The sequence below is a fragment of the Sceloporus undulatus genome, chromosome 9 (genome assembly GCF_019175285.1).
Source record: "Sceloporus undulatus isolate JIND9_A2432 ecotype Alabama chromosome 9, SceUnd_v1.1, whole genome shotgun sequence".
Taxonomy (NCBI): Eukaryota; Metazoa; Chordata; class Lepidosauria; order Squamata; family Phrynosomatidae; genus Sceloporus; species Sceloporus undulatus.
In genome coordinates, this window is record NC_056530.1 from 34,041,519 (window position 1) to 34,052,766 (window position 11,248).

General features: G+C 40.9%; 2 protein-coding genes across 3 annotated transcripts in view; one reads left to right on the forward strand and one right to left on the reverse strand.

Annotated features, from left to right (window-relative positions):
- RIT1 (Ras like without CAAX 1) overlaps nt 1-4,161 on the forward strand; it is a 16,168-nt gene extending 12,007 nt beyond the window's left edge. The window contains exons 5-6 of one of the 2 annotated variants that reach the window (XM_042439988.1): nt 1,027-1,261; nt 3,864-4,161. In XM_042439988.1, the coding sequence (XP_042295922.1) occupies nt 1,027-1,257 (231 nt within the window). In that variant the 3' untranslated portion in view covers nt 1,258-1,261; nt 3,864-4,161. Of the gene's footprint in view, nt 1-1,026; nt 3,022-3,863 lie in introns of those variants that run through there. The other variant, XM_042439987.1, reaches the window with a different exon arrangement.
- Nucleotides 4,162-8,735: 4,574 nt separating this feature from the next.
- Nucleotides 8,736-11,248, reverse strand: part of SYT11 (synaptotagmin 11) — a 26,931-nt gene continuing 24,418 nt past the window's right edge. The window contains exon 4 of the mRNA XM_042440972.1: nt 8,736-10,303. Coding sequence (XP_042296906.1) covers nt 9,993-10,303 — 311 coding nt within the window. The 3' untranslated portion in view covers nt 8,736-9,992. The remainder of the gene's footprint in view (nt 10,304-11,248) is intronic.

Genomic DNA, 11,248 nt, shown 5'->3' on the forward strand with positions numbered 1-11,248 from the left:
ATGCTTAGTAACTATGATAACTATAATATTGACATAGAACATGATTAAATTTAATGTCATTTCTTTAATATAAGAAATTAAAGGATAATTATAATTACAATGTCTAATATATGTGGTAGGTTTTTTATTATTGATAAGTGTACAGTATTGTGTGTGATGAATTTTAAATTTATTCAATAATTTTCCTTTTAAAAATAAAAAAATGTATATATATTGTATATCTGATAGGCAAAGGAAGGGTGCTGCCTTGCTCCTTTTGAAAAGGAAGCAAATACGTATAGTTATCACTTCTGTGACGTTATTTGCATTTACCAGAAAAACAGTGAAGGCTTAAAACAGAAGTGGGCAAGCGCCTTGGGCTTGGGGACTGTTTTCCAGCTACACCAAAACTTCCAGCCCTGCAGTTCAGGCACAATTCAAAGGGCTAGTCAGGGTTATAAAGTTCTGTATTGACTGGGTCCAGACTATCTGAAAAACTGTATCTCCCTATATGAGCCTGCCTAAACCTTAAAATCTTTGGGCGAATTCTTTCTGTGGTTCCCCTCTCCATAGGTATAGGGGCCTTTTAACAATGGTGCTGTGTATGTATAATTATATGTATTTTAAACTGTTATGAGTATTTTAATATATGTCTATTTAATGGGTTTTAAAAAAAATATGCTACATAATATTTTAATTGTATTTTGTGTAATCTTTTACTGTAAGACGTCATTATGGGAGAAAGGAGGGATACATATTTACATACCAAACCCTCCAATTTTTTGATAAAAGCATTGGGATGTGCAGCTTGTTTTGGAGAAAAATTGTGTCCCCTAAAATGACAATGATGGGAATTGTCACATAAGTTTCAGAAAATTAGGTGAAAGATGGATGTTGAAGATGATCACAGGAACTGAAGTTCAGGTACTATATTCCCAGAGTTCTGAGGCTATATGAATTTCAAGGATTTAAAATTAGATATGCTAATGTAAAAGAAATGACCAGTTCTCTCATTGCTCTAACCAATATGTGCTTTCTTGTGGCAAGGTCTCCAAGGAAGAAGGCTCAGCTTTGGCACAAGAGTTTGGCTGCCCGTTCTTTGAAACCTCAGCTGCTTTTCGCTACTATATCGATGATGTCTTCCATACGCTTGTCCGAGAAATCCGAAGGAAGGAGAAGGAAGCTGTTATAGCTCTGGGAAAGAAAGTGAAGCCCCAAACAAGTGTCTGGAAAAGGTTGAAATCTCGGTTTTGGAAGAAGAAGAATTCTGTCACCTGAATAGGTGACATCCTTCAGTTGAACTCCATGTGCACAAGAGAGCCAAAACAGTGCAGAAGTCTTTCAGCCTTGTGTGCTTGTTTCTTCTGCTCACTGTGTTCCTTGAAATATTACCTTGTGTTAAAACGTTGTGAAGGCTATTCCACTGCAGAATATTTTTACCCTGGTGCTGAGAGTTGTTGCATTGCAGTGTGTGTGTTTCAAATTTCATCTCTCTCTCCCCCTCCCTTCCTGGATAAGACTTAACAAAAAGTAATTGACCCAGATGCCTATAAATGAGTTTTGCAAATCATTACAGAATAGCAAACCAACTTGCCTGCCCACATTTACTTTGTGCCTCATGTGGTGGTATCACTAGCTGGTCTGATATTTGTTGCTCATACTAGTGCTAAGGATTCTTTTAGCATTTGACTCTTATTTCAATAGAACGGTGTTTCAGAGGATTATAAACTGAGATTTCAGTTGTGAAGAAGCTGCAAAAGAAGACACAGCTGACCAAATCTATCCTCATGTATTTTTCCATATTTTTGTGGGGGCAGGGATGGTGGAATTTAAGCGAAATAAGCAGAATTTTAACCCTCGGGTGATGACACAGTTACGCAACTACATGCCTATTACAAAGGTTTCTAGCATCTACAGTTTCTCCTATTGGTGTATTAATATGCACCATTATTCTGTTTGGAAACATTCCATATTCTTTTGGTATCAACAACCAATGTTATTTTTTTAACCTTTAATTTCACCACTCCTATGTAGTGTTTACAGTTTTCCCCACACATATTGGGCTGTGACCCAGTTTTGTAACTGAAGCCTACATATGGGAATTGTCTGTTAGGAAATTCCCTTTCTATTGGATGCTGTTACGTGTTCGGGGGCAGTTGGATTGCTGTAGGAGTGGTACTGTGAAGTGTAAGAGTGATGGAGTCAAGTGGTTAAAGCGTGGCCAGTGTGAGACAAGTTGGTGGTAAATGAAGGATGGATGGATTGTGGTTGGTGACTGATCTCCTGACCCTCACAAGGTAAGGGGAGATTTTGTAGTGTAGGAGCAACATGCTTTGTGTGTGGAATGGCCAAGTTGTAATTTCTAGCATTTCATTCACAGAGTGCTCTGGATAGGCAGGGCTTGAAATCTTGGAAGGGCATTGTTGCTCAAGAACAGAGTGTTGAGTTTTAAAAGGTGCATGGTCTGATGCAGGGCAAGGCAGCTACAGATACTTACTTTACAATCCTTAGTAGAGCACATGCATTGATGTCCTAGTTGGCATGCTGTATGAGCACAACCGCATTGGTGCCAGTGGTAAATGAAAGAAGTTGTACTGTGACTTTTTGGGAGGAGGTTATGAGATCTTTGCAGGAAAACTAAGAAGTATATACGTTTATTGTGGCACCACACCACTCCGACAGAGAAAGCTGGTGCCACAGCCTAACTTGGAGAAGAGAAGGTTAAGGGGTAATATGATTGAAGGGATGTCATATTGAGGATAGAGCAAGCTTGTTTTCTGCTGCTCCAGATAATGGGACACAGAGCAATGGATTCAAATTACAGGAAAAGAAATTCTACCTAAACATTAGGCGGAACTTCCTGACAGTAAGAGCTGTTTGACCGTGAAACACATTCCATCGGAGTGCACTTAAAAACCTTTGGAGGTTTTTAAACAGAGGTTGGATGGCCATCTGTTGGGAATACTTTGATGGTGAGTTCCTGCATGGCAGAGGGTTGAACTGGATGGCCCTTGAGGTCTCTTCCAACTCTATGATTCTTACAAAGCTACAATTCACAGAATTCCATAGCATTGAGCCATGGCAGTTGTGATATCAGTCTGGATAATTTCTGTAGTGCAGATGCAGCCCTCATGGATTTCTTGGATTTTCTTTTAAATATAGATTTGGTGTTAAAAGTAAACTAATTCAGCTTGAGTTAACTTTGAAAGTCAAGTGTATTCTGGATTTCATAAAGCCATCTTTTGCCTAGAATAACTTTCTTCTATTGGAAACATATTCAGGGCAGTTTCTTGGTCATGCAACAAAATCCACAAAATGGTGGTGCCTTTATTGGCTTGCCAAAATGCACAAAATACATCATGCAAGTTTTCAAAGCTTCTCTGGCTTCTTTATCAGGCAAGGATATTAAAAATCATATGGAAGAAAAGTGACAGAGTTACAGGCCTACGTTTTGTCTGAGATGTTACTTCTGCTGTCAGTTAAGATGCTCTGGAAGGATCTGAATGTAGGCAGAGGCTCCATCTTGGCCTTGTGGGGACTGGTATCACAGTGAGGACAAAAAGTATAGCAGTTTCATAGATGTTGAACTCCCCTTCTAGTGGGAATCAGGTCTGGAACCTCTCTTCCTCGCTGTGAGTCATGATGCCATTGTGCACTAATTCCTGTAGATCAAAGTTGTGCATTAGAACAAAGAAGAAAGTGAGGTAAGTGTGAAAGCAGCCTGCTGGATGTGTCAGCTCATTGTAGTAGTTCTAAGTCTTCAATGACTTCGTAGGCAATTAAGACATGTTCAAAGTTAGCCATATAGTTGATTTTTCTAGCTTAATATTTTTTATTGTTCTTGGATTGCCAACTTTCCTAAATATATCTTATTCTCATTACAGAATTCTACTGAAAAGTTGAGAGGGGAGAGAAAATCATGCATTCCATTGATTGAGAAAATGTTTGACTGTATCAGTGTAAGGTGAATTTATATTGGTAAATTTAACTTCATGAATAATGTTGGATTCTCTCCATAGGTACTAATTTAGTACAGATTAAAACTGCAATACATTTTACTTAGTGTTGAATCAGTTACTGTTGGAGTGTGGTGAATATTTTTATGAGGCTATTTCAGTCATAACCAACATTAGAAGGTGGTGCACAATTTCAACTGTTGATTTGCTTTAACTTTCCAACTCCCGAGATGCTTCTAAGAGGTGCTTCTAATTGATTCAAAATTTGTAGCTCTCAGATAAAGTAAAAGGAAAAACAAACAAATGAAGCTAGAAACTTGCCTTTTGGAGAAGAGGCAGGTGTTTGTGCCTTACACTCCTGCATTAACACAAGTCAGTATTGTATTGTGCTAATTGTGAGCTCCTCCTGTCATAGTATGATCACAGTGGAATAATGAGCGCTTTTCTTTGGACACAGCTCATGAGTTCTGTGTTGGAACATTTGGATGCAAAAGTTGTTAATTGTTATTCACACAACTGTTTTTATTTTTTAAAAGCTCTGTTCCTTTTTGAAAATTATACTTAAGATTGTGAGAAATGTGTTGGTATCTGGGGAAATGTGGCATAGAAGATGTGGAGTATATCCCGTAAAGTTGTGCATCAAGTGGGTTACAAAGGACATATGTTTAAATGTCAACAAATAGATCTTGATAAAGTCTACTGAAAATTAAATATTTTAATTTTAATAAACTTTATTAGAAAAAAAAATGAGCAGCACAGTGGAATATGTCAAAGATACACAATGACATGATAAAAGTGGACTAATCAGAGAAAAGGCCTGCCATTATAGTCTGGACTTAGAGGATGAAGTTTCATTTGCTTCAGCGATAGTAAGGATCCAGGTGGTGGTCATTCCAAAAGGATATTGTTCCAGAACTTCCACTGTGACAATGAGATACAAAGGAGACCACCAGAGTTGTTTAGATATTCAATAACTTTCACCCCCTAATCGAAGCTTTTTTTAAAGTGTTGTTGTAATGCTCAGTGAACACACTCCATGGATGAGCCAGAAACGTTTTACTGAATATTGGCACAGTAATAAATCCTTTGCAATTATGGACACTAATGGACAGCATAAGTTTCACTATTAAAACACCCTGCAAGCACTATCCTTCCCAACCGCCTGCATTCCTTTTCCAGGTCTTGGATCTCCTGGTCCTGAACAGCTCCCGGTAGCTGTTCACAGCTGCCAACACAGCAGGTCTCTTTTAACATGGCTACAACATGCCTGTATATACTCAACTATAAGTCAACTTCATGTGTAAGTCAAAGGCAAGTTTTATGGCCAAAATTAGGGATTTTGCAATGACCCTTGGACAAGTTGAGGGTAAAACGTAGGAGCATATATTGTAGCAAAGGATCTAAAGGGTGAAGCAAAGTAAAACATTGTCAAAGAACTTACAGAACTCCCGCAGACATTACTCTTTGTGCTTACCCTTAAGGCTGGATGGATGAGAAAGTAGAGGGGGGTCAGTGCTTCCAGGACAGATTAAACTCTTGCTTTTCACCTTCTTTTAAATAAGTGTTAAGATACAGTAATTAAATTGACCGTGGATAAGTCAATTCAGATTTTTTGGGTCAAATCTTTGACCTAAAATTTCTAGACTTACACATGAATATATACAGTAGCTTAAGCAAGGCTAACTTTAACGTGGCAGAACGAGCCTGGAAGGACAACCCTGACAACTATAGCGTAATAACGTTTCAACGAAAAGTGAACTTCCAAATTCTTTGCATGTTTCCAGTTCTGGGAAAATTAGCTAACATCCAGGGGTAGCCATGTTGGCCATATAGCAAATCCAATAACATCCAAAATCCACCAAACAGTGATAACTGTTTTGGGTCAACCAAAATGCACAATATACATGACGGGCCGAAGCCAAAGGGTGCTCAACAATGGCTCCTTTTCATCCTGGAGAGAAGTGACCAGTGGGGTCCCACAGGCCCTGTCCTGGGCCCAGTGCTATTCAACATCTTTATCAATGACCTGGAGGACAGAATTGGGGGAATACTTATCAATTTTGCAGATGACACCAAATTAGGAGGAGTAGCTAATACTCCAGAGGACAGGATCAAAATTCAAACTGACCTGAATAGACTAGAAAGCTGGGCTACAGCTAACAAAATGAATTTCAACAGGGAGAAATGAAATGCACAGCTGTAGGATGGGTGATACCTGGCTGAATGAAACTATGTGCCAAATGAAAATAAATACTGAAACTGGTAATGAAATTTAAAGTGACTCCATCTTTATTTGAACGCTCAGTGTGCATTAAAACAATTTTGACATTACAGATAGCATTACATATTTGTTAGGTTAGCATTACAGTATTATGCAGTTGTACACGGTTCCAGTTAATTTTTTTCTTACTTTTTTGTTTTTGTTTTGACACAGAGTTGTAACTTGTCCAAGTTATTTTGTTCTTAAAATTTTACAATAGACGCCAGGTAAAAGGAAAAATGAGGGATGGGGGAGAGAAAGAAGAAGAAGAAAAAACCAATCCAAAAATGACCCTCTTCTGGGAGATTTCACTGTGAGGCAGCTGTCATGAATGATCATTTTACACACACATACACAGAATCATATGTATGTGGTTTTTTCAAAGTTATTTCACCCTCTATATTTACCCATTATTCCAAAGGAGCTGTTTATAGACGCCCAGTACGTCAAGGGCAGGGAACCCGTGGACCTCTAGATGTTGCTACACTACAACTCCCACCATCCCTGGCAATTAAGGTGGATGGGAACTGGAAGCTGGAAGGCCATCGTTCCCAACTCTAGCGAAAAGCTCAAACCTACTTTTACCCTGAGCAGATTTCCTTGACAACTTCATAGTTTTCTGGTATGTGTGGAAGAAGAGAGAGAGTAAGGATTACTTTGCACTGGAGTGTGTGTGTGTGTGTGTGTGTGTGTGTTTTGGTTTGGTTTTAAGTGTATCTTCACAGAACATTTTGACACAACCTGCGCCCTAATCATCCCATAAAGAGTCAGCCTGGCCCAAGGCTTTTTGCTGCCTGTGTCAGACAAGATGGGACTCTCTCTTACTTTCCACCCCCCCTCCCAATAACTGACTACAATACAACCCCTCTATCCGTGGGGTTATGGGGGATACTCCCAGTAGATACCTGAAACCATGGATAACAGGGAACCCTACTATTTCCAATGAACAACTTCTGTCCCAAGCACACCATAGACTCACACTGGAGGACCTAGTAATGCCTAGAGAGAACAGTTCCCTCTGGGCATGATTCTATGGTACACCTGGAATGGAAGCTGACCATAGAATCACACTGGAGAGACTAGAAATGCCTAGAGATGACGTATTTCTCTGACATGGATAAGTGAAACCGCATCTGTGGGTGTGGGAGTCTTACTGTATTTGGAAGTTATGGGCATCTGCTCTGGACTGCTGCCTGGTTTATTTGGAGTGCAGACCACATGCAACAGCTCTGTGCCACTGCTTACTTATGCTCTGCCTTTCACCAATGTTGGCTACCTGAGGAAGCCACTTGAGCAGTAGCTAAGAAGGCAGCCGGGCCCTGGGCTAAGCACCTTCCTACCATGGAAATCCTTTCGTGTTTCTTTTTTGGTGTTATTTACATTATACAGAGCACAGGATGAGGGCCAGACACATGGTTAGTGAATGCTGAAAAACCTTTTAAGTTTTCCTGCATGCAACAGCAATAGCATTTAGATTTCTATACCACTTATCAGTGAACTCAGCACTTTCTAAGTGGTTTACCATCTGTAACCCAATTGCCGCCAACAAGCTGGGTACTCATTTGACCGACCTATGAAAGGATGGAAGGCTGAGAACCTTGGAGTCCTGGGAACGAACTCACAACCATGTGGCTGCAGGATCAGCATTTAATCTCTGCACTCCTTTCCCCGTTGCTCCGAACTATGTCACTCTGCTGACAGCTGCTGCCTGAAGAGGTCTTTAAGAAATGAGATGCTAAAAAGGCAAGGGCAATGAGTTTCTCCCTCCTAACCTGTTTTCTGTTCATGCACAAAGTGCAAACTTCTGGGTCTCTTAATTGACACTGTAGTCTTTCTATGTAATGGTGGTTTTTATGTTACCTTGAAGCTTGTATAATCTGCTAGCAGGCTTCAAGATCACATAGAGTTCTTCATCAAACAGTCTAGTGGTGCGGCCTGGTAAGTGACTTCAGAGTCATTTTGAAGCTTTTATAGTCTGTTAGCAGTTAAAGTTGCCCAAGTGGGACATTCCAGGTACAAAGTATGTTGTACACTGAGTATATGGAGCTGGCATACTCTTATTTGGATGGTGTAAGGGACACATATCTCTAGTAGGGATTTGTGTACAGACATGATGGCTTAGCTGTGATTCAAACCAGCTTGAGTGGTGTACATCCCAGGCTCCATATGAAAAGAGAAGGGGAAACAATAGGGTAGTGGGATCCTTTGGAAATTATTTCGTCTGCTGCTCTGACAAATGCGATAAGTGCACACTCCATCCGGTCTGGGTCAGCTCTACCATATAGGCAGACTATGGTGTTATCCACACTGCACAAGTATAGCAGTTAACGTGGGCAAGTCACATGCTCTCAGCCTCAAGGGAAGGCAATGGCCAAGGGCCCAAACAAACAGCCCAAAATAAAGCTGCTTTGGGTCACTTTGGAGGTATGCTGATGCATGCATCCTAAGAGGCCAGAAGCTGCGTCAAAGCCACACTCCAGTCCTAAGTCCTATAACAGGCAAAGTGACCCGAAGCAGCTTCATTTTGGCCTGTCTGTTCAGGCCCAAACCTCCTCTGAACATATCTTGCCAAGTAAACCCCATGATACAGAGTTAGGGATGCCATAAGTCCAAAACAACTTGAAGGCACGCAACAACAAACCATTTTAACTGCCATACATCTGTCCTGGGACTTCGCAGTGAGAGAGTGGGATAGCATTCTTGAGAGTGCTGGGACATTCCCAAACTAGAGAAGGTATCTCTTGCAACTACAAATCCCAGGACTGCACAGGATGGAGCCATGGTAGTTCGCCAGTATCAGGTTGTTTGAACTATGCAATGTGGCTACAACCAGACTTGCTGCGGCACCATATAAAGTGCATTTCTGCAGCCTCCGAAGAGCCAAAACTAACAGACCTGGCTTCATTCACCACACAAACATGAGAGCAACTGGCTTCAGAAAAGAAAGGGATCTCCTGGTTCAAACCTACATTAAGTCTCCCTTTCTTTTTCTTTATCAATTGCTTTAAACAGACTGCCTCCTTGTGGTTGGAGTACAGAACCTTTCCTACTTCAGGATCAGTAGATAGGGGATGAGTAGGATGAATGGATTACTCCTCCCCAACTCACAGGTAATTGTTTCCAGCCATAGTTTTCATCAATTCCTCTTTTTCAGTGAATGCCTTTCCCCAGATATCTCTTTAACCCAGTGCAGATGCAGATAACTATTGCCTATACATCAAGGGAATTAGTTCACTTAAGTCACGAAAATGATAAAAAAGAGATAAAGAGTGGTGAGGACAAACAAGGAATCAATCAGCAATCCAATACCAGAGTTTGTTTCGTGTAAAGAAAAGGGGGGGGGGTAGTTGGAAGAGAAGCTGAATACGCCAATTGTGGTGTGAATACCAACACAGACAGTTCAGCACAAAACACAATTTTCATAGTGACAGATAAATCATATGAAAAAACGGTACCTCGACATTGGTAAGTTATACTACATTTTTTTTGTTTTTGTTTTTTAAAAATGTCAGTACTTGGCATGCATTAGTGCAGTTACACTGTTTCCATAATATATGCATTTTGTGGTATTATTAAAATTAATGCTTTTTTTCCCCTTGTGGGATATTTTGTTTTGTTTTTTAGAACTGTAGTGTATGTGCCCTGCAAAAGTTAACGTCACTAGAGAAAACCGATCAGCTGCTTCTTACAGAAACTTTTAGTTCTACAACTAAAACAGAAGAGGAAAGGGAGGGGGGTTTAAGAGTCTGTTTGCCGGAGGGCACATGCCAAGCACACCGTGCCCTCAGCTTACCCTGCTAATATTCGCTCAAGCTGTGCCACTTGGCGATTTGCTTCCGTGGGCTCTCACACACTTCCCGCCAGTGTTCCATGCCCCCTGCTGTGACGCTGTGCGACCCCAGGATCAGACGCCCCACCACTTCGTTTTTTGTGGTTCGGTCAAAGTCGATGACCAGGAACTCAATACTGATGTCAGGGAGAAGCTCTGCAGGGATGTCGTAAATGAAGGACTCGTTGAAGATGGGGTTCAAAGTGCACTTCTTCACATGAGTCTTCTTTTTGGCAATCCGCTTTCTGCCGTAGTAGACGTTCACCTTCACGTAGGGATCTGCTGGAGAAAGGGGACAAGAGCAGGCCAATAATGCTGTCCCATAACAATAGTGTGAGAACCATTCAAGGCAGTTGCCAGCGATACATATTGCATTGCTCCCATATGCTCCACAACCTCACCTAAGGATTAGGATATCATAAAATCATAAAGTTGGAAGAGACCCCAAGGGCCATTCAGTTCAACCCTATTCTGCCATGCAGGAACTCACAATCAAAGCATCCCTGACAGATGGCCATCCAGCCTCTGTTTAAAGACCTCCAAAGAAGGAGACTCCACTACACTCCGAGGGAGTTTGTTCCACTGCCAAACAGTCCTTACTGTCAGGAAATTCCTCCTAATGTTGAGGTGGAATCTCTTTTCCTATAGCTTAATAATAACTAAGAGCCCTCTCGCCGGTCCATCGGCCTCAGTCCAAGCCTCAGAGGGAGAGAAGAACTGCTGGACATGATCCACTTCTCCACCACCATTACCTTCTCCTTTTGTGTCGTGTCTTTTTAGACTGTAAGCCTGAGGGAAAGGAACAGTCTAATTAAAAATAATAATTGTAAGCCGCTCTGAGAGCCTTTAGGGCTGAAGGGCGGGGTATAAGTACTCTAATAAAAATAATAATATTATAATAATATTTATTTTTAGCCTGCATCTCCCTGTGGATAAAGGCAGGTTACAATAAAAGATAATAAAATACCTAATACAATAAATCATAAAATGTCACAATTCCCCATTGTTCTGGATCCTATTCTCTGGAGCAGCAGAAAACAAGCTTGCTCCCTCCTCAATATGACATCCCTTCAAGTATTTAAACAGGGCTATCATATCACCTGTTAACCTTCCCTTCTCCAGGTTAAACATCCCCAGCTCCCTTAGTCGTTCCTCATAGGACTTCATGGTTTCCAGACCCTCCACCATTTTAGTGGCCCTCCTTTGGACACACTCCAGTTTCTC